Here is a 23,185-nt window from a genome sequence, read left to right on the forward strand (position 1 = left end):
TACTCCTCATTGAGTAATTGTATAACCAATCATAACATGGTAGGTTAGGCTTGTAACCCTATGCCTCGAGACGTGACACTATCCTCACATGCAATTTGAATCGTAAGGTCTATCGTCGGGGGTTCAATTCTATCCCATGACGCTCCCGTCACACAGAACAAAATATATTACTTCATGCTTGAAATTCCTACAAATACTCTAATATGCCTAATAAGCATTAACTTCGAAATAAAATGAGTCGGCAAATAGATGTCAAGTAGGCATACTTGACAAATTATAATATAATGTGTACGTTTGCGTTTATAATCAGATGATGTACAAATCAATATATCACTATCAGAGTGGAAACGTGTGCCGAAATGATAAGGATAATCTACGATACTTGTGTATATATGATGAATTACAGTGCGAAAGGAACATGAATTTTTGGCATTTAAATTTTGCCCCTAGGGGTGAGTTTATTGGGCAGCGCCATTCATCCTGTGAGTGGACACACCGCCATAGCAGCATGTACAACACCCCCCCAATAGGAAGAAAACCCGCTGGGTTGTTCATCCTGTCACTTGTACCCAGACACAGCTGGGACTTGCTTAATTGTCTCAAGTGAACAGCTCCTCAAACAAGAAGATTAGCATCTATCAACCCTTAAAAGCTTACGTTATCTTGCGGGTGCAACAAGGTCGAACAGATTCTAGACATTATTAAGAAATGTTGTGTGTGTTGGTGGCTTAGCAAGAATGTGTTGCTCGCCCACCAGCATGTGTTGCCACCTTAATAACCCATTGTAACATCTTGCATATAAAGAATTAAATAAATGTACCCCATGACCTCACAGTCGGGCCGCTACAATAGCGGACTGACCACCCAGCCCCTGTACGTCTCTCTTCGATATAGTCCAGAATTAAATAGTAAACTCGGTGTATACACTCAGAATATATATAAATCTATTATATATGTATACAAATATGCAGACGATGAGTCACAATAACGTGGCTAGGATTTGAAGACTAAATCACACACCTGAAGATTAAGAGAGGATGACGTTTCGCTCCGTCCTGGACCATTATTAAGTCATAATCAACTTGATAATGGTCTAGGAGGTATCAATTTAATTTTATTTAGTTATAGTATAACACGTTAGTTGTCATACGTGACACTACATATGAACAGGCTACGACAGTCGCTACGTCAATATTTTATGAAGGTTTACCTCAATATTACGATATCTCATATATATATACAAGGATTTCCAATATATTGGAATTAACTTACAAAAAAATAGAAGCGTTTGCACATCATGATTTAAGACTTTCTCCAAATTTGTTGGAAGTTTTCGGTAAGCTGGGATGTTGCCAGTGAAGAATATTTCCTTGTATATATCTGACGTTGTCGGCACAATTTTACCGGGTACTGTAAGCCTCTTGCGGCTGACCCAAAACAAGTTTTGAAATCAGATGCGTCACATGGATACCTTTACCTGGAAAACGGATAAAAGAAATTTTTAGCTACGTGATCCTGAACAGGCAAACCCCATGTTGCAGGACTGGGGACGGGTACCAGCCAATCACAGGCCAGCATTCCGAGGGTGTGTCCTCCATAGGAACATATAATTCTCTCCCACGTTGCTCTGTTTCTACTATTATCGCAGATTTTAGTTAATTTAGTTTACTCGTCCTTCCATCTTGCTATTGTAGAAAGGAAAAGGGTCTTTCGGCTGTAGTAAGTAGTAATGGAAGGTGTAAAGATGTTGAGTATAATTAAAGCTGGCAACTGTAGGCATCCGCAGGTGCCTCAAGGGGAAGCATCCCACACTATTATTTGGCCTTCAGTTAGCTTGTAGCAGCAGTCGAGGTAGGACGTACGGCTCCAGCTTCTCCCTGGGTAACTGCGCTCGCACCAACATGAGTTCTCTTCTCAACAATCTCATCGTGACGGGATCTTCCGGCGGGAAGGAGAGCAATAGTCCCTTCGTTCAAACACAAAATAACTCTACGGAAAATGTGGCACCTGCAAGGTATGACTGCAATATAATTGTTTTTTTGTTAAGGCGATTCAAGTCTGGTACTCGCATGATTACTGAGTTTGAACGCGTTAGACTATTACCTCGGGAACGAGTATTTCTTAGGAATGTTTGCACTAGATTGTTAAGTTTCCATGAGGTTCGTCTGACGTTTCACGGACAGCTTCATTAGTGCCGATTTTTTGGCGGGAAATGACGAAAGTTTATACATGTTAAACTTTTATCATTATGGAGCCCATCTTTAGAACAAATCCATTACCACGAGAAACCCCCTCCCCTCAAAAACACCTGGATATTTATGATGGCATGAAAGTATATTACGGTTCCAGTAATAGTCTACATAGTAATAGTCTTGTCTTATACAGAGATGATTATCAAGTTATAACTTTATTGTATTATAAATCGTTAGTTTAAAATATAAACATAATAAAGTTGCAGATAAATTGCTCAACCAGTGGCCAAACAACATACAGATTGACCAAATTCCGTAGTAGTTTGGCCTCCTGAAACATTAAGATTGATTAAATAGATGAAAGTCGAGCCTGGATGCCGGAGAGGAACGAGTTATTGTTGCCCATCCTAGTGCTACCTTGACCTGACTGATATTGGTGCGCGCGTCACTCCCAGAAATAGGACGTTGAGTACAGTAAGCAGTTTTCACTGCTTTGTATTTGCAGTGTTTTATGTCTAGTTCATAATTCTGTACTGGAATTAATGCTTTCATTGACATTTTAAGGCAAAGAGGTGAAAGATGTAAATGTATTGGAGTAAATGGAAACCTCCCAAGTTCGTTTCAGGTACGGAAATATCCGAGCATTGTGTTAGTTCACACTTAAAGCCTCGCTAGCTTCTTATTTAATACGTAGATGCACCCGGTCTCTCCCAACACTGTACGCTTAATAATAATATTATAATTTTAATATATTATTATTGTATAGTTTGCCATCATGTTGTATTTTTTATAATGAAGAAAAGTCGTGTTACGGTGGATAGGAAGTTGATTGGCTAACCGAGGTTTACCTTGAAACTATGCGTGCTAGAGGCTTTGCAAGAATGTTCACTTAATCACCAACATGTACTTTCACAACCCGATGGACCTTCTTGTGTATAAAACAACAATTATTTTCCTAGAATAGTCAAATACTCCCTTGCTAAACTATATACTGCTAGGTGAACAGAGGCATCAGGTGCAAGGAAAAGTCCCTAAAATCTCCCCTGCCTGGCAACTGGGTTACGTGTCCTTGAGAGTACAGTATGAATTATCAGACGAACGGGTTTGGGGTTATTTGCCATAAATTGTCTTCTGGAAGATTGATTGATTGATTGATGAAGATTAAGCCACCCAAAAGGTGGCACGGGCATGAATAGCCCGTAAGTGGTGGCCCTTTTGAGCCATTACCAGTATCAATAGATGCTACTGGAGATCTGTGGAGGTGCGACTGCACCCTGCGTGACGGGATATGTCTCCCGTGTTTGGAAGAAGCTAGCTTGTTATGCTTTAAACCTAGCCCGTTAGTCCGCACCTAGCCCGTTAGTCCGCACCTAGCCCCCACTCCGCACCTAGCCCCCACTCCCCAGTGTTCGCCTAGCTCCCCATTCCTTATCTCACCCCCCTCCCCCCTATTCCTCACCTAGCCTCCTGGTCCATGCCGCCCCCCCCCCCTTCCCTTTTGCTTTAATTTAAAATTTATTTCAATGTTCATAATGTGGTGTAGAGGCACCACTGCCCAACCACTTGGACTGGATGATACAGCGACAGTGTCGATTCTTGCAGGTTGGTGTTCAATGCCTGACCATCCATTCAGGAAAGGTGCCATTGGGCACCATTCCATCCCTCCGTCCTATCCTAAATACTTATCCTCATCTTCCAAATGCTATATAGTTGTAATGACTTTGTGCTTTCTCATTATAATTACCTCTCAGTCACCGCCACCAATCATTATTACGTAGCTTGCAAACATGACTTCATTGACGACTTGCATCAGAAGATTAAAATAGAGCACCACCTCTCGTGAGATTGTGAAGTATGGCATAAATACGGGCAGCCTGCTGTATCAGCTGAGCTTGGTTGTTGTTGTTTAAGATTCGCTACTTGGAACAAAATGTTCCTAGTAGCACGGGCTATGGTGAGCCCGTAGTAACCGAGCTTGGTTGTTGTTGTTGTTAAAAATTCGCTACCTGGAACAAAAAGTTCCAAGTAACACGGGCTATGGGGAGCCCGTAGTGCCTTTGTAACCGAGCTTGGGTAGCCATGCCATCTTATATAAGGATGCTGCTGGAGTAAAGTTATCATGGATATCAGATATGAAACCAAAGTAGTGTTTGATGCTATTACGTTGTTACAAAGGTGTAGTTGTGTGCTGGGTTAATATGAACAAGTGGAAACCTTTAAAAACTCGGGAAAACAGAACTACAGTTTCAGACTTCATAGGAGTCGCAATAGGACCTGATCCTTCTTAAAGTAGGGACAATGGGGCCGATCCCGACCTGCCTATGACAGTCTTCTACCAAGAAATGTGTCTGGGAAAAATTGGACAGGGCAAGCCCCATGCATATGAAAACCCAACCTTGGACCGAGACATTCTCTTGTATGCATATACAACACAGTTCTGTTATCTATGCATAACGTACACCTGAGGATTGACAATTTAAGTTCGGCACTCGACAACAGCCCTGGGGCGCCCTAAGCCCTTGACCACCCTGAACGGCGGCAGCAGCAGCAGCAGCAGCCTATCATTAATGAATATCCTGCCTCCGCTTTTAGCTAGCAGTTGCCGCTAGGCGCGCTGATTGCCTCAAATGGCTAAAATAACTGTGGGAATCACATCTGTTTACCGCCTTAACTAGGCGTCGTTCTCAGAATTGGCATCTCTTTTTAACTCAACATTAAGCCGCATTGTATATCATGTGTATATATTTTAAATTTTGATAATCGTTCCCCGGATTTAATTTCGCAAAATATTAGCATAATTCAGTTTTGTGTCAGTCTTATGTTATCGCCCCTCTGTATGGGGGGCATAATAAATTAACAACATCAATCGGTTACCGTGATAAAATATAAGCAATATTAGTAGTGCCCCTGTTCACCTAGCAGTAAAAATAGGTACCTGGGAGTTACAGCTGCTACGGGCTGCTTCCTGGGGATGTGTGCGCGCGTGTTAGAGAAATATATGTAGTAGACATAGAGGAAAAATAAATTTGTAAGAAAGGCGGGGTCCAAGAGCTAATATACCTAGATTCTGCAGATGTAAATACACACACACACGTACGATTATTATTACATTAATCTAAGAACGTTCTTAAGGCGGGGCTAGGAGCCTAGCTTGAACCCCAGCAAGCATTGCTAGGCGAGTAAAAGAGTGACTTACTTAAGGATATCAACAAAATGAATTAATGACTGTAAAAGGTTGAGCCAAGAGGAAGGGACGCAAGTGAAGGCTATGCATGCTAATGTGTTATATGTAGATATTCATCGTGGAAGTAGTGAGTGGAATGCACCACGAGAGAAGGTATTGAGGCTAACACAATACACGGATACAATTGTCAAGACAAACAAAAAAAAGTGTTTTTTGTGAAAAATACACTTGAGGACAGAAATGTGTTCACATAAGTTTTGGTAAAAAGGTATTATTAGTAGTTCGTATTTTATAGTCCTCATAAAGTCTACAAAAAAGGCCATTACATAGATATATATAGGCATTAAGCATTTGGCACTGAGTTTTCCCATATAACAGGAACCGATGAAAGAGCATCCGAGGTCCCACACTATCTCATTGCCTGGGAGAGGATTGGAGTTCTGGTTGGTTAAATACCCCAGAATTCCTACCCCTCTTATGGCTTTGAAGTATAGTGTAGTGGATACAGCATGCAACTGCCACCTTGTTGGCCAGTGTTCGAGTCCCCTGGTGGGTTGAGTGTCTGAAAAGTTATAAACTTCAGCTACTGGAATAGGGTAGTCTGTGCATAGATATATATATATATAGTCAGTATATATATATATATTTTTTTTAGGTTTCATGAAATCCCCCTAAATTGCCTTATTTTTTTTAACCCATCCTCAGACCAAATACATTACCACACCCTAGAAACCACACCCAACTCTTGAAAGCACCTGGATTTTTATATCCAGGTGCTTTTACAAATATTTGTTAAAGTACAAAATAGCTTTCAGAAATATCACAAATATTTAGATATTTGTGATAAGTCTGAAAGTGTATTACGGCTCCTGTAATATGTACACTGGCAAATGAATCTTTGTCCTAAACAGAGATTGTGCTAAAGTTCTAACTTTATTGTATTATTAATAGTTGGTTTAAGATATAACAAGTGTATATTGAAAACGTTTTCTTTGACAAATTTATTTTTTGTAAGCAGAATTTTCGGGTACACTCTAATAGTTTTCGAATTCCATATGTCACATTATCAATGATGTACCATATTAACATAACCTTCACCTAACCTAACCATGCATAGAGAGAGTAGATAATAGCACTAATTAAGTAGTTCCCAATACATTCCCTCAAGCGAATTTCCTCCCAGTTTACGAGTTAGATTTTTATATGCGGTAAAGATTTGTTTTTTATATATTTCACCTAGCATGCAAAATATTATTGAAAACCATTGGACAAATTGTTAATTTTCCTAAAGAGATGTTAAAAAGTTCCTAAACGTCCTAAGATATATTTTTTGCTAGTTTTCTCTAAGATATTACCGTCTGTTGTGATACAAGAGGGAGGACCATGGGATTGCATTGCTGACGGGAAATTTTTCACAGGGAGCGTGTTGAGGCTGCTTCCTACTCCTAACAGTCCCAACGGCTGTTTTTTGCCCGAAACGCTGTGCGTTATTAGTGGCTTTAGGTATTGTATATACTAGCTCTATCTATTAATCCAACATTGTTTGTATACATCTGCATCTATGTATGTACTTTTCCTGAATAAAATATTAGTATTATTATTTCTTAAAAAGTCTAGCTAGCTAGTGGGGTAATCCGTCTAGCGAGATTATAACCTGTTATATTAAATTATATTTCTCGATGGTATGTCATCATAAAGTATGCGACATGACTGTAACTGTATTATGTGAAATAATCAGTACAGTTACTAAAGAAACACTTCGTCATCGTAGTCTATATTTCTTCCGAGTGTAATTTACATTCTCTCAATCTCGTTTATGTTCGGGTTTTTTTCTCTAGATCCCGAGAGAACGTGTGACCTCACAGATTTCTGACGTCATAGCGTGTGTGGCGTAAGGAAAGTTTCCAAAACTCTTGGAATCTCCCACTCGGGTTAAAACAGTATTCACGTTATCATGCTCCCAAGAGCGAGATAAGGCTACCACAGGTCTATTGTTCATTAGAGGATATAGATATGATAATGGAATGATTACTCCCTGAGCAGGAAAAATTAGTTAACACTCCATTATAAAATTATTACTGAAGGTGAAGGAAAAAAAAAACAATACAGGTGTGTTATGAATACAAATTTTTCGGATGAAACGTACAGCCTTTATCAAGATGCTGTAAACATTTTTTGTTACACTTGCACATGTACTGAATCTTTTACGATAGGAGTTACGAGGAGAGGTTAGTGGTGTTAAATATACCAAAGCTAGAAGATGGAAGAAAAAAATAGGTGAAATTATCATTTGGTACAAAATAGTAACAGGAATCTACAAAATAGACAAATGTTTAACAACTGCAACTCTAAGGTCAAGAGGACATGGGTTCAAACCAAGGAAACAAAGCTGCCAGAAACATTAGAAATTTTACTTTTGCAAACAGCGTAGTAGAGGGAACAAGTGAGAAGATTGTGGGCAAAACCGTCAGTAATTCCAAAACGTTGTATGACGAAGAGTATTGACAACACCACGAGTGTAGCTCTCATCCTGTAAGTACACCCACCCACCACCAACATGGAATCCATACATAAAAAATACATTGCTGAAATTTTCCCCACATCCTTGGAACATGAAGATCTGGCCGAGGTATGGAATATAGACAAATTAGTACCAGTGTACGCGAAAGGAATATGAAAAATTCTGAGGACAAATAGGAAACATCAACGGAAGTTGGATACGCAAATAAGCAACAAAAACGTCTAGGAAGTTTTTGTCTGAAATACAGACTTGACAAGGATAAAATATAAAATGTCTTTTTTTTCACCGAGTTCAAATCTGATGAAACGGGTTACAAGGAGATATTATTGACATTATATACACAGTTTCAGAATCATGTACATTACGATATATATGAAGATAATTGGGTCATTGAATTGAGCTCATCACTCCTCAGTTGCCGTCGTCTGTATTTTTGTTGACCCGAGAGATGATTGTCACACTATCTGTGGTGTTATTGGGTTTCTTTCAGCGGTTCTGGTGGTAATGGGGAAGATGGATCAAGTTCTTTACTCTGGGAAAGGTATCTCCTAACTCTTATGACCGATATTGCTTTCAATTGGCCACAGCTAACCAAACATTTGTGGTAATGTAGCAGGATATATCTTGGTGGCGGATGTTTTCGTTGTCCCCACTTCCAAGGTTCTCATATCCGTCCTATCACTTACATCAACCTCAATTTGAACACTTATCAAGAGAAGCGTCTAAATTAAGGTAGTTTAGTGGACTTCATACAGTCAAATTTGTAAGCTTTCTCGAACTACTCGCTAGGTTGTGGATGTATCAAGGTTCTTAGGTTTATGGTTAGACAATGCCACTTCAACTTAGGTACCGGTCACATAATAAGAACGAGCTGTTTGAGGGGCCGCAGCTCTAAAAAGGACCCTCCCTGTCATGTTTATGGAAAAGTGTAGTGCTGAGCACAGCTCCCAACAAGACCTTCCCGTGTCGTGTTGATGGAGCAGCCTGTCCTAAAGTTTCCCAACGCCAAGAAAACGTTCAAATTAAAGTGTCCTCTCACTTACCAGAGGACCCAAAACAGAAAACGTGACAGTATCACATTCGCGAGCCTCTTCCAGTTTTTAATTCGACAATTTTTGGCCTTGAGTAACGCATATGGTCGAAACGCAACGTTCTTTGTAAGAGGAGAGGTTGGATGGAGAAGCAAAGTGGTGGGCGCTGGGGTATTCCCCACTAACTCGACCTGTGTCTTGTTGCATTGTTGCCTAGACGGGTTTCTTGGTCTGGAGGCTCCTACCTCGCTGGATCAGTTAGTTATGTCACTAGCTGCCTCGTATTTTGGGGAGTGGGGTGATTATACCTGGGAGGTGGATGCATCCCTATCTAATTGGTTAGTGGGGAGGGTAGAGGGTGATTTGGAATCCCCCCTAAATGGCTCGGGGGAATGGGGGAGAGTATGCCTGGGTTATCTTGAGGTTATCTTGAGTTGATTTCGGGGCTATTTTTAGTGTCCCCGCGGCCCGGTCCTTGACCAGGCCTCCACCCCCAGGAAGCAGCCCGTGACAGCTGACTAACTCCCAGGTACCTATTTACTGCTAGGTAACAGGGGCATAGGGTGAAAGAAACTCTGCCCATCGTTTCTCGCTGGCGCCCGGGATCGAACCCGGGACCACAGCATCACAAGTCCCGTGTGCTGTCCGCTCGGCCGACCAGCTCCATGTAGGGTGGGGGGGATGTTCCCTCCCCCTAAATGGTACTGGGGGGGGGGGGGGGGAGAATATACAACCTTCAACGACCTTGACGGTCCTGCTTACATTTGTTACTCTGCACGAACACGCAGATATTTTTTATATAAAATTTGGCAAATATTTGTTGCATTAAAGACAATTACACCAGAACCATCACCTATACGATGGTGATGGTTCGTCGCACTATCACCGTCGATTGATGGTTCAATCGACGGTTCACTTCTGTTGAACTTGAACATTATTTACGGAATTATGAGACTTCCTCCAGCTGGAACCTATAACGTTTAAGAATTGATTTTGTTTTGATACTTTTTAAAACTACAGCCACATTGTTAGTTTAACAGTTCTTTACTTATCTAAGTGATTTAAATTCGTGAGAATTAGTGCTATAGGGTTGAATTCTTTATAAAAAAAAACACATATACAAATGATTACAGTAACAAATATCTGTGAATATTTGTTTAATGGGAATTAGTGATGTTAGAGATGGCCAATCCTAACTCAGAGCAGAACTTGGGCTGCATCTGCCAGTGTTTATCGTTTCGTAGCGGTTAGGATTTATTACTTGAGCAAAAAGTGTTTTAAGGCAATGTCCATTTGGTGATGCTGGTGTGGGTCCAGGCCCGCACTATGACCTATTGCACCCGATCCTTCGCTGCAAACACACATGAAGCCGTTTAGTGTGACCAAAACACAGAAAATAAACATTTATTTAAAATTGTGTTTTCTGAATTAACATTCCGGCTCGAGGCACTATAACTACTAGTAGAATATACAAGAGTTTAAGTGTTCGCAGTGGTGACGCAATTTGCTATCTTCAGTCTACAAGGAGTCTAAAGTTGCTTAGTGGAGATGTTTTTTTGTTTTGTTTAGTTTTTATATCTTCAAAGATGCCAAGCTAGCTTGAGCGAACAGCATCTCGACAACAATTTTTTTTGTTCATGGCGAACTGCTGCATTTTTCAACAAATACAAATACCTGTAATTAATTCATTGGGTCGGGAGACAGGCAGCCAGAGTGTATTTATGCACCTTAGGCTTATTTCGAGCCCCCCCCCCCTCCCCGAGGTCGAATGCTCTCCCCCCCCCCCCCATTCCCAGGATGCAACCCCATAACAAGCTGACCAACTCCTGGGCACCTACTTCCTGCTAGGTGAACAGTGCATTAGGTGACAGGAAATGCGCCCAATCATTTGTACCGCCCGGGACTTTAACTCGACATTCTCGATTGTGAGTCGAGAACAAATCCGATTGTACTACTGGGACCCGTGGTAGTCCCGGTAGTACAAATATTTATAATATGTAACTATTCAGTATTTAAAACCTATGAACGTACTTGACTAAAGTAGCCTAAAATAGGTTGTCCAGAGTTTACCCGAGAGTCACCGTCTCACTAGTGGTCTCGACGAGGACAGGAAGCCGGTGGCTTGTAAAAGGTCCCCCAGCTGTATCTTGAATTGGAGCAATATTTCGGCATTTACGCCTTCGGCGAGTAGGCGGTTCCATGGGTTTATAACACAATGGGTGGAAAAAACATCAGTTTTCTGTCATATATTGTGGCTTGTTAAGTTTGGAATTCAAGCCGTTGTCCCGTGTATTTGTTAATATGATTTTTAAAGAAGAGGTCTGGAATAATATGCTCGAAATTTATCAATATTTTGTCTGCGAGATCAGTCCTGTCATGCCTAGTTTGCAGTGTTTGCCATGTGGCCCTCAACCGTTCCTGTCAAGTCGACTTTTAGTAATGTTAACAAAATCATCCCCAGAACTAACTACACTGTATAGCTTTTATAGGTTGTTTGGCATTGTTTAAAACGCAACAAGTAATAATTGTGAACGTAGTTGGTCAATACTATAGGACCCAGTGTCAGTTCCCCCTTCCATCTCTCTCCCACTTCTCCGTCTCACTCGCAGAAATAATATTTGATCTTAACATATTCGGGCGAACATACACACCATCTAATGGGATATTAGATGTGCATATAGCTAGCCCTTCACCAATACTTCGTAATCCCTCACACTGAATGGGCAGCAGCATCCCTCTACCTCGCCCAGCCTTTCCAATCCCTTCGGACATCAAAAGCGCACTTCCCTATTCAGCAGCTTAATTGTGCCCTAGTTCCCTGTTCGACAGCTGCCCTAGTGGCTTGTTAATAAATTCACCCGAGAGCCACTATCTCTAGAGGACAGGAAGCCAGCGGCTCGTTAAATTCCCCCCCCCCTGATTTGTCCTGATGATTGTATAATGATTTTGAATTTCAGCAGTGTTTTGATATTTACGGCTTCAGCGGGTAGACGATTCCATGTGTTTATAGGGTTTTGTGAAATTAACTTGGAGTTAATATTTAAACTTCCTAGTAGAAGAAAAAATTATGAAATTTGATTTGTAGGAGACAAGAAGCCTGTATAATATATATATGCATAAACATGTCAATAAATTGTCATCCACAATAATGTAGATATTTCTTTGGTCGCAAGGAGCCTCAAACCACCAATCTCAAGAGCGAGAGATGGAAGCTCTATCAACCACAGTAATGAAGGATTCCAGAAACACCTAACTGCTGCCCAACTGGAACTTTAAGCCTTCACTGGGCTGCCACTCGAGCATGAAGGAAGAGACACACCCGTCATGTAAATTGTCAACCACAATAAACGTGGATAATATGACAGGTGCGTGGGTCACCCAATGCTCGAGTGGCAGCCAGGTGAAGGATTACAGTTCCAGTTGGGCAGCAGTTAGGTGCTTCTGGAATCCTTCATTATTGTGGCTGTTCAGTATTTTAGTTGATAGAGCTACCATCTCTCGCTCTTGTGGTTGGTGGCTTGAGGCTCCTTGCGACCAAAGACATATCTACATTATTGTGGATGACAATTTATATACATGTTTATGCATATATATATATTATACAGGCTTCCTGTCTCCTACAAATCTAATTTCATAAGTTTTTCTGCTACTAGGATGTTTAAAAATTTACCCCAAATTCATTTTACAAAACCATATTGTTACAAATGATATGAGTGGGGCTTCTATGGGGTACTGGTACTATTAAGGGGTATAGGTAGTTAGAAGACAGGAGTATCAAATATGGGAGAGCTAAAAGGCCCGGCCCCCAAAATAAACTATCCACAGTAGTAATAACTTGCTACAAGACCAAATATGTTAGTCTAAGGGTTGATCACTGAGCTCCCACCTTGGAAGAAGAGATACTCTGTAATTCATGTACTTATTTATTAACCCCTTAACAACCCCCCATTTACACTCACACCAATAACAATAATAATAATAACTTTACCACACTATCTTACGTTAAAAGCCTTGGTCCACGTAGGCAGGATACAAGGTTTACACTAATAACAAGCTAGGGTAAAGTACTACTGGATAAGCACTGAAGCTGGATGCAGCTTAGGGTAGTGAAACCACGTGGGACCCTAATACAAAACACAACACTTAGGGGTACCCAAACACTGGCAAAATACTATCCCCAGGTCTCCCCAATCGTTACTACCAGAGTAGGCACACTTACACCATATAATACTTAACTTAAGGGTACAGGAACTTCAGGTAAGGGAAATAAGTAAGAGGAGAAGGAAGGAGAGTAGGGGAGCAGCCACAGAGTAGGTCTTAACCTCACGCCACCAGCCAAGAGAAGACCGAGCTAGCCACCAGCTGCCTCCCTCATGTTGTGGTGCCGGGAGGAGCCTAATTGATCGTGCAGCTAAGCACATTAAAGATCTTCCCCTATGAAACGTATTGGAAAACATGAATTACAGAGTATCTCTTCTTCCAAGGTGGGAGCGCAGTGATCAACCCTTAGACGAACATATTTGGTCTTGTAGCAAGTTATTACTACTGTGGATAGTTTATTTTGGGGGCCGGGCCTTTTAGCTCTCCCATATTTGATACTCCTGTCTTCTAACTACCTATACCCCTTAATAGTACCAGTACCCCATAGAGTCCCACTCATATCATTTATAACACATATAAACACATGGAATCTATAATACAATGTAAATAAGTGTACATATACAGTATACACTTTAACACCATACATAATAAAGCTAATGAGCTAACTTTTATTTTCAGAACTTTAAAAAGTGGTTTGTCTCCAGAATATTTGCTATGGTTTACTTCAGTAGACTGTTTATCAAACTAATATAATATTTAAGCTTTCTCTTTGCTGAAACCACGAAGGACGTTCTGATTAGTATCTTGTTTTGATTTTCTTTGAATTTCTTTAAAATGACTATGGAAAATCTAATTACTGTATTGACAACTGCAGATACAGGAAGTTAATGAATTCAGGTCATAAACCAAGAAATTATCGAATTTCACATTAAGTAATTAATGTCAAATACAATGTTTAAATAATATACCCATATATGTCAAGTCTAGCCCCCCTCTGCTCCTTCCCCACACTGACTCTAGGTAACCTCTCTCTCTCGCCACCACCTACATGAATTCAAGTTAATCTCCTATAAATGTGGTTGATAATAAATTAACTAAAATAACCTCTTTCAGGATATAACAAATAAGAAATCTGCACAACGTTCCTATATATTTGTGTCCAACCATTGCCACTATTACATATATTTAACTGATGAACCTTTCTGCTGAATTTACTTATAAAAATGTTATATGGTATAACTTGTTCCATTTATTTGAAAGCCTATTTCCTAACCAGTGTTTCTCTATGCATTTTTTAACTTAACCAAGTTAAATCCAGTGCTTTTTGTTTTAACTTTGGTTTTATATTTTCAGCCCCCTCTTTTTAACTGAATGCTCTCCTCATTAAAAACTGTAATCCATTTGTGTGCTTAAATCATGGTTTTCCATAATACTGTATAGACTTTCTAGAAAGCCATAGACAAAGTTTTCTTAGCCATATTTCATATGAAAGGTTTTTAATTCCCAGAATTAAGTCATTCTTCTCTGTAGCCTTTACCTTTTAAAAGAACCTGCATCCATTATGTAAGTGTTCAAAACTGTAATTCATAATCCAAATGCAGTCTCACAATGGCAAGATAAAGTTGAACGATAATATTTTGGGTTCATACATGTATATTGGGTCTTTCTTTTTGCCTTCCTTTTTTTTTTTTTACTAATACAGTACAGTATTAGATATATATCCATTTTCTATATTTATCAGCTGTGAGCATAATGACAAGTTGTCTAGTAAAGACTTGAGATAAAATTACTCTTTTGGTGTGCTATACAGGTATCTGAAAGAACCCTTTGAGATTTGGCCGATTTCCTTTATATCTTCATTCATGATGCATTTTTCCTTCTTACCTCTTTATCATGCTTGCTATTTGGATAAAACATTGTATAAGATTATCATTTCCATTCTTTATTTGCTTGTTCGTGTCTTTCTATTATTTAAATATGTTTTCAAATTTATGTTCATTTTGTCACATCTGCTCTCGAGGATCGTCTACCTTCTGTTTTGTTATCTTATCAGAACACTTATCAGGCATCACTTTGTCCCTCAGAATTAGTTTAATTTTTGTAAAGTTTTATCTTAATCTTGCATAATTTCTCGATGTTACAACAAACCTGATTTCCATATTTTTTTTTACCAAAACCTCCAAATTTTTTATTTATTGATAAGTATCTTGTTAGCTAGCACTAAGTTTGATATAGAGTATTATTTTCCTGGGTTGACTTGGTAATATGCAGCTAGGTAAAGCAGTCTTTATGTAATTTAAAAAAACTATGTCTTGACATTTTCTTAAAGCATAGCCCAATTTATTTGACTCATTTAAGTTGCCTGCAATTCACTTACAACACACAAATACAGTATATAGCATAAATATTTCTTCCTTAACAGCCTTCCTTCCTGCCTTTCTCTCAAGGTTTGGTGGCCCTGTAGATAAATCCTAATACAGTATTAAACTGTTATTAGCTTCATTGAATTAAATCTAAATTTTGTAAATGTAAGCATGTTTTATCTTCTTAATGCTACAATTAAAATATTCTTGCCCAAAGGTTGACTGCTATACCCTCCAGTCTTCCTCATATAATTAATTTACAAGTGTGAAACAATTTAGATACACTTAGTTTGAAATTTTGCTAATACGTAGTTCCATGGATTCGGTACTGTTTTCATGTTTCAGTGATTGCAATTATATATACCATTTCTGTGTACAAGTGCTCTTAACCCATTCATTTATTTATAATACTGCTACTATTTGTACAATGTATTTTTAAAACTACAGTATGTGCTTGTCTCCACTTGCTACGACACCATCGTGAGAAGACAATCTGTAAATGTTTATCTTAATTACAGTTTTTCTACTAATCTAGCTTAGTTTACAGGTTTATAACCCATTGGACACCCAACCCACTAATTATAATTTAATTCATTGTGTCTGGGGACAGCAGTCGGTTTATACATACAGAACATATTCGGCTCATATTGAGCCCCCGCCCCCCTCCCCCCCCAAAGTTGAACCTTCCTGGGATGCAACCCTACAACAAGGAGACTAACTCCTATGTACCTATTTACTGCTAGGTGGACAGGGGCACTAAGTGATAAGAAACTTGCCCAACCATTTGTCCCATTTGGGATTCAAACCAGGAATTCTCGATTGTGAATTGAGACTGAACCCAACTGTACTACCAGAACCTTTCTATCTTAAAAGTAGTTTAAGTCTTGAAAAATGTAAAAACCTTCTCATCCATACCAAAGATGAATTATATAAGTAGTTGACAATGTATAATGGCATTAACCCAGCTTATTCCCAACTGTTACTACCCCAGCAGCAACCGAGAGCAGCTACAAGCACTGGCTTCTGGTGGAGGCAGCATGTGCCTGGAGCAAGTTGTCATTGGAGAAGAGATCCCGTAAGTTATGCTGCTGCTCTGTGTTACTATTTCAGGCAATTTGTTTCACTGATATGGGCTTTTGTTGAGGTTTTTGTATCTAACAGATGAATATTGTATTTTCTGTGTCTTTTAGCACCTTAGTGTCACACAATAGTTTGGATTTTGTTAATGGGATGCAAAAGATCTTAGTCAGACCTTAGTGGATGTTTGACATTTATTTATTTATCTGTACACATTTCATTATAATGATGGTAACATAACACTAAAAGTGTCTGATTCTGCCTTTGTCTACACTACATTTTATGATAGATACTTGTACAAAGTTTCCAGGGATATTTGTAGCCTTCAAGATGTGACATTTAATATTTAGTTTAGTACGTGCATCTATTATGCACCCTATGAATATAACGTGACTCCCAGTGAAAAGGTTTTCAGATATATAATGAACTTAGGAAAAGAATTTTGGTATTTTAGTTAATCAAGTTACAGCATTGGTGAACTAGTTTACCAGGTATTTTATCAACAACGGTATTTACAGGTCGAGTTGCTGTAGCTTTGTTTACTGCAATTGGTTTATTGAAGCCTCATACCCATCTAGTGGGCTATGGCAAAAGGGTTAGTATTTTTTCAAATTCACTTAAGAGTTCTTCTCTGATGACAGCTGAGTTGTCATTGAGAGAACGTCAGAACAAATGAAAGAAGACCTTGCAGAAGGCCTATTGACCCATGGGAGTCTGGTCCTATTTTATCCAGCCACATCCACTCGTATGTCTAACCCATGCTTGACACAATCCAGCATCCCCCTTCCCCATCTTTTTATGTTACCTGGCAACCTGTTTCATACATATACAACCCTATTTGCAAATTGTTTACCCAGCTCTTTTCGTACATTACCATGATTAATTTAAATTGTATTCATTGTTTTATCTATATATTTAGCTGCCTCTTAATTTCCTGTTTGTTATACCCTTTTATCCCTGCATAATCTAAATTGGGCTTAATAAGTGCAATTTTTCCAGGTACCCTTACGAAGTAATCAAGGAGAGTGCCGACTACCTGCTTTCTGGAACTCGACACAGGCCCAAGATTGGAGTTATCTGTGGTTCTGGTCTTGGTGAGCAAGAGAGAATATAATTAGCTTTGTTTTTATACAGTACAGTATTGGAGATAAATATATATCTACAATACTACATTTTATTTTGTCAAATAAAATGTTTTTATAAATGTATATTGACTTGCTTTCAACAGGAGCAAGTATGTGAAGAAAAAAAATTTGTGTACAAACGGGTGGAGTGTGAAGTAGAAAGATGAGAAAAAGAGGGTGTGGAGAGGGGTGGGGGCAGGGGACGAGTAGGGGCAGGGGACGAGTGGAGAGGGGCGGGGGCGGGGGACGAGTGGAGAGGGGCGGGGGACGAGTGGAGAGGGGCGGGGGACGAGTGGAGAGGGGCGAGGGACGAGTGGAGAGGGGCGGGGGGGGGGAGTGGAGAGGAGTATGAGAGCCATTGGAGAGGGGTAGGGGGGGGGGCAGTGGAGAAGAAGAGGAGCATGCTAGAGAAGGTTGACAAGTCAGGGTGTACAAGATGTGCTTTAAACGTGTTTGCTTCACATTTTCTCCCAGTGCCATCTCTCAGCAGTTCAGTCATTGTTGACATGCACTTGATGAATGACATTATTGATGTAGAGAAAATTAATAAAGATGGAAACATAAATGAGTTAGAATAATCAAAATGCTTTGTTCCCTCTGTCCAGGATAGAGGACAACAATGTTCTGAATATATAAAGGTTACAGGCCTACAGTACAGTTTATGTACATGGTTTATAAACTGCAAATCCTATAAAAGACTTTTCTCTGATTAGGTGGTCTAGCAGACACCCTGGATGATAGGGACGTGTTCCCTTATCAGAATATCCCCAACTTCCCGGAGTCAACTGTGGCTGGCCATGCAGGCAGGATGGTCATAGGGCGTCTCTCTGGTGTTCCAGTCATGTGCATGCAGGGACGCTTCCATTCCTATGAAGGTTATCCTCTCTGGAAGGTAATCTGCATTTCATCTCAATTGTTTTCTTTCCCACATTTAATAATAAGTATTCAGAGAAACACTTTACATTTGTAATAATTTTGAATGTAATTATGGTAAACCTAATGGCTAGTAGTATTACTAACAATACTGTATACACTGTTAAGCAGGATACTTTTTTTTTCACCTGATGTACCTGTTCACCAGTTAGTAAATAGGTATCCATGAATTAGACATCTGTTGTGGGGTTGCATTCTGGGGAAGGTCAGTAGTTGCCCTGGGGAGGGCTGGCAGGGGGGAGGGGGGTTCAGTAAGCCTCCTTTCCGACAATGGGAAACTAAAAACCTGCAAGCTACATTGTATAATAAACACGCGTTGCTGAATTAATGATACTGTAATTTTGAAATAGTAAATCCTTTATTAATGAATTTGAATATACTCCTCACTAAAATTTTCAATTAAGTACTGTACAGTAGTTGAGCATACATGTATTTGGTTTTGACCTTTTAATTTGATGAACAATTACACAGACAGCCTTTTCCAAGGCAAAGAGGGAGGGGAAAGGACCTTGATACGCATAACAGGCTTTGTCATCAATTGTATACAACAGTATTATATAAAGTATATTCTTGATTTGTAAATTTTGAGGTGCGTATAAGAAAAGGTTTTAGGTATTAATTTATCATAAGCCTAATTTCACATACAAGTAGGTTTCTTTTTAACTATTCATAATAGAGTATAAGTAAATTGTAAATATTGGAGTCCTAAATAGAGAAGCCAAGAAGGTCAATGAAAGTTTATGCAAGTGTTGAATAGGTGTATGAATAAAATCAAACGAGTGGTATACTGTAGGGTATTTATCTAAACAGATTTATTTCCAGTTTGCTGCAGTCCAGATATTGTTTTTAGTCAGTATAATATAATTAATCACCTGAGCTCTCTGACACTCGAACAGTGTACCCTTCGGGTAGGAGGCCGAAGCTCTATCGACAGAGCTGTTGAATAGTCTTGATAAGGAAAGATTCCAGAAACTACTACTGCTGCCAAGCTGGAATATTTTACTTTATATGGCATAGATCACTTCCTTTGGGCTTCAGTAATAGTGAGGGAAAGTTGAAAATTCTAGTTTGGCAGCTGTAATTAACTCCTGGGATCTTTCCTTATTAAGACTACTCAATAGCCCAGTTGATAAAGCTTCAGCGTCACACGCGTGGGGTCTGCAGTTCGAGTGTCCTAGAGCCCAGGGGAATGAAATGTTTATTTCCATGGAAATGTGGATGACAATTTAGTATAATTAGTGTTAGTCAGAATAATAGTTTTGTGGCTTTCAGTATAATACTGTGACTAATAGCTACCTGGCATTCCAAACAAAGAATCTTGCCTCTACAGTGTGCTATGCCGGTACGAGTGATGAAGCTGATGGGTGTTGAGCAGATCGTTGTCACCAATGCAGCCGGAGGCCTCAACCCAAATTTCAAAGTTGGTGACATCATGATTATTAAGGATCACATCAATATGCAAGTAAGTAATAAATCGATTGACTTAAGTATAAATCAGTCGCTCATATCATTCTGTTTGTCCATTCTTGAGTAAATGTGACGGAAATATTTGTACCGTAGGCTGCTATAGTTGAAAGTTTGACTTCTTACCAAAGTTTACTACATGGAGTTGGGACCTCATCATGACTTAATGAGTACTGTGTGATATTTCTTTCCTTCGTGAATTAAAAATGTTTAAAAAAATCATAGTAACTAAAAGTGGATAATTAATGTTTAAAAAAATCATAGTAACTAAAAGTGGATAATTTAAATGTTTTGTATGTAATAAACTATGGTTTGATTACACAGTACATACTTAGCCAAAGTAGCCAGTGTGCTTAATTAAGGTGTACAGTATTTGTGAACATTACTTCCTCTAAGCAATTGTACAAAATTATATTTAATTTGTTTTATAGTGGTAATTCTGATAGACGAAAATGGATTTCATATTGGTAATAACATAACAGAAGACCTTTAGGTTGCATTTATGTGCTGCTTTCATCTGCCTGTAATGAGTAATCGGTAATAATGAAAACTGGAAACCTGATATACTACAACACTGGTATCCACATAGGCTAGACAAAACAATTAAAATTTAACACGTTACTTACCCTAATATTTTAGGAACCTTATTAAAGACAGCTTCAATATACTGTAATCTAATTAATTCAATTATTGACAAATTTGTTAATTTGGCTTAACACAGTAATAGGAATATTAACAATGGTAAATAAGGAGGGAAATGGTATTTTTCTAATTGCACTGTAGCAGGCAAAATGTTCCTTGTACTTCATCATAGCTTCTAAACGACAGAGTCAAGCGATAGCAAGGTTTGAGAATAATCACTCATTTCACTCTATACATAAACCCCTCCCCCCCCAAAAAAAAAAAAAAAAATCCCAATTCCACTTGTATCAGTTGCTATAAAAATGGCCATAAAATGGGCATATTTGACCAGCTTTAACATTGGTCCTTGAAAAATAAAAAATTTTGTACAAATACAATAAATCTCCCATATGAATTGAATAAGTATAGTACATGAAAGATATTATGTTAGTGATGTGGTTTTTCAGTCATAAAAGAAGTCTGGATGAGGGGCCTCGTATCTGTACTGTGTATTTCATAAAGCAAACTAGGCCATTTTATATATAGAATCAAATATTGCTACTGTAAATGTTTATGCATCTTTATCAACAACCAAGTTTATCATATTAAGGTAAATATACCCTTGTCTTTAAACCTAATCTAGGAATAAGGGAGTTTTAAGTTAGGAAAATAGAGTACAATTTTTTTTTTTTTTTTTTTTAATTTGTAGTAAAATTATGAAGATTGAGTCATTTTATTATGTAGCCACCAGTTTAGCAAGTATGTGGCATTAGAGGCATCCCTTTTGATCTAACACATAAGATATACATCTTCTAGGGGTTTGCTGGAGACTCGCCACTGAGAGGCAGGAATGATGAACGGTTTGGCCCTCGCTTCCCTGCCATGAACAATGCGTACGACAAGAATCTCCGTGAGATGGCAAAGAAGATTGTTGCTGAAATGAATCTAACAAATGTAGTTCAAGAAGGTGTTTATGTCATGCTCGGTGGGCCCACCTATGAGACTGTTGCTGAACTCCGTCTCCTGAGACTACTTGGAGTGGATGCTGTGGGAATGAGCACAGTGCCTGAGGTGGGTACCCACAAGTTTGCAACCTTTTCATAGTTACTTTTATCCTGCAAGACTGATGTGGGTTAAGGTATTATGTAATAAATGTTTGCATAGAAACTACCATTAGTACAGTATTATCCCTTGTTTAGTGCAGCTGATTGGGAGATGGAGACACTGTCTCTTCTGTTAGTGTAAAGACATTGAATGATTGTTGGCAAATTTGTCCCTGATGTAGCACCTATCCCCTATTCTCCATAAATCTGAAATTGCTAAGCCAGTGTTGGTTGTGAATTGGCACGATTCACACTTCTCCGGCATTAGCTAGTACTAGTAGTATATACTACTGGGTACACCTTGCAAGGAAGGAGAGGTACCCAGGAGAAGGTATTAGACAAAGTTATAAATGTATATACAAGGCCTTAAGGTTTCTTTTTAAAAGTGAGAAATACATTATAAAACTAAAGCTTTACTAACATTGATATAATTTCCCACGAATTTTCATATGTACTGAAGTAATCATATTTCCTAGGTTGTGGTAGCACGACATTGTGGACTGAAAGTATTTGCCTTCTCACTGATCACAAACGAATGTATCACCCATTACGACACGGATGCACAAGCCAACCATGAGGAGGTGAGAATTTGGGCTTTACTAATTAGTGTATAATGTGTAATGCATATTTTGCATTTTAAGTTAAATTTACAAATATATATAATTTTCTTTCTTCCCCCAGGTCATAGAAGTTGCCAACAAACGCAAAAAGGACTTGCAAGATCTGGCCTACAGAATTATTGTACAAATGTCCAAGAATAGTCAGGAAAGTTGAACTGGTGAATACTGAGTATTTTATATTATGGCATATTTTTTTTAAGTTCTGACCTAAGATGTAAAATCTGGATAAATAGGAAGAAAGTGACAAAACACTAAGAGTACTTTATGCAAGTTTGTTAAATTTGGGTTTGTTAAATCCTGCCTTACTAACTTCTCACATTTCTGTAAACGGTAACCAGCTATTCAGACAAACGACTTCCGGAAGATGTAGCTTACATGAACTTTGCTAAAGCTCTTGACAAGGTACCCCATGAGACTGGCAAGGAAATTACAGGCACATGGGAATAAATGGGAAAATACTGAATGGATAAAACAATGGTTAAAACATAGAAAACAAAGGGTCATACTAAACGGGAATGAATCTCACTGAGGAAATGTGTTAAGTCGGGTACCACAGGGGTTCATTTTGGGGCCAATCCTTTTTGTCGTATACATAAATGACATAATGAGAATTTTACAAACCACATCAAATTTGCAGATGACACTAAGATCTATGGTGAAAGTGATACAGACCTTTCAAGGAGATCTATATGAACTCTACAAATGGTCAGATGACTGGCAAATGCTTTTTCATGTCTATTAAATGCAAGACCTTGCATGTGGGGTACAATTCACGTCACAACTACCACATTGACAGCACTACCTTACAATAGATAGGTAAAGAAAAGGACCTTAGAGTCAGGATACATCAT

At 38.9% G+C, this 23,185-nt stretch overlaps 1 protein-coding gene across 3 annotated transcripts; it reads left to right on the forward strand.

The window, feature by feature from the left end:
• The first annotated feature begins 1,808 nt into the window (after positions 1-1,808).
• Positions 1,809-22,775, forward strand: LOC123771018 (purine nucleoside phosphorylase). Of its 3 annotated transcripts, none has more exons than XM_045763230.2 (8): positions 1,809-2,014; positions 16,384-16,467; positions 17,469-17,563; positions 18,307-18,485; positions 19,857-19,988; positions 21,428-21,682; positions 22,191-22,295; positions 22,396-22,775. In XM_045763230.2, the coding sequence occupies exons 1-8, from the start codon at positions 1,902-1,904 to the stop codon at positions 22,486-22,488; spliced, it is 1,056 nt and encodes a 351-aa protein (XP_045619186.1). In that variant the 5' UTR covers positions 1,809-1,901; the 3' UTR covers positions 22,489-22,775. The 3 variants fall into 3 exon arrangements, with proteins under 3 accessions (XP_045619186.1, XP_045619187.1, XP_045619188.1); XM_045763231.2 differs by having other exon boundaries at positions 16,387-16,467; XM_045763232.2 differs by lacking the exon at positions 16,384-16,467.
• Positions 22,776-23,185: the final 410 nt, after the last annotated feature.

The sequence above is a fragment of the Procambarus clarkii genome, chromosome 65, assembly GCF_040958095.1.
Source record: "Procambarus clarkii isolate CNS0578487 chromosome 65, FALCON_Pclarkii_2.0, whole genome shotgun sequence".
In the NCBI taxonomy this organism is placed as follows: domain Eukaryota; kingdom Metazoa; phylum Arthropoda; class Malacostraca; order Decapoda; family Cambaridae; genus Procambarus; species Procambarus clarkii.

Bases quoted from the DNA above. Each gene is read 5' to 3' on its own strand.
- LOC123771018 (XM_045763230.2), top strand. From the start codon at position 1,902: ATGAGTTCTCTTCTCAACAATCTCATCGTGACGGGATCTTCCGGCGGG. The intron at 16,468-17,468 runs GTAAGTTATGCT...CAATTTTTCCAG, and splicing joins GTCATTGGAGAAGAGATCCC to GTACCCTTACGAAGTAATCA. The intron at 21,683-22,190 runs GTGGGTACCCAC...CATATTTCCTAG, and splicing joins GAATGAGCACAGTGCCTGAG to GTTGTGGTAGCACGACATTG.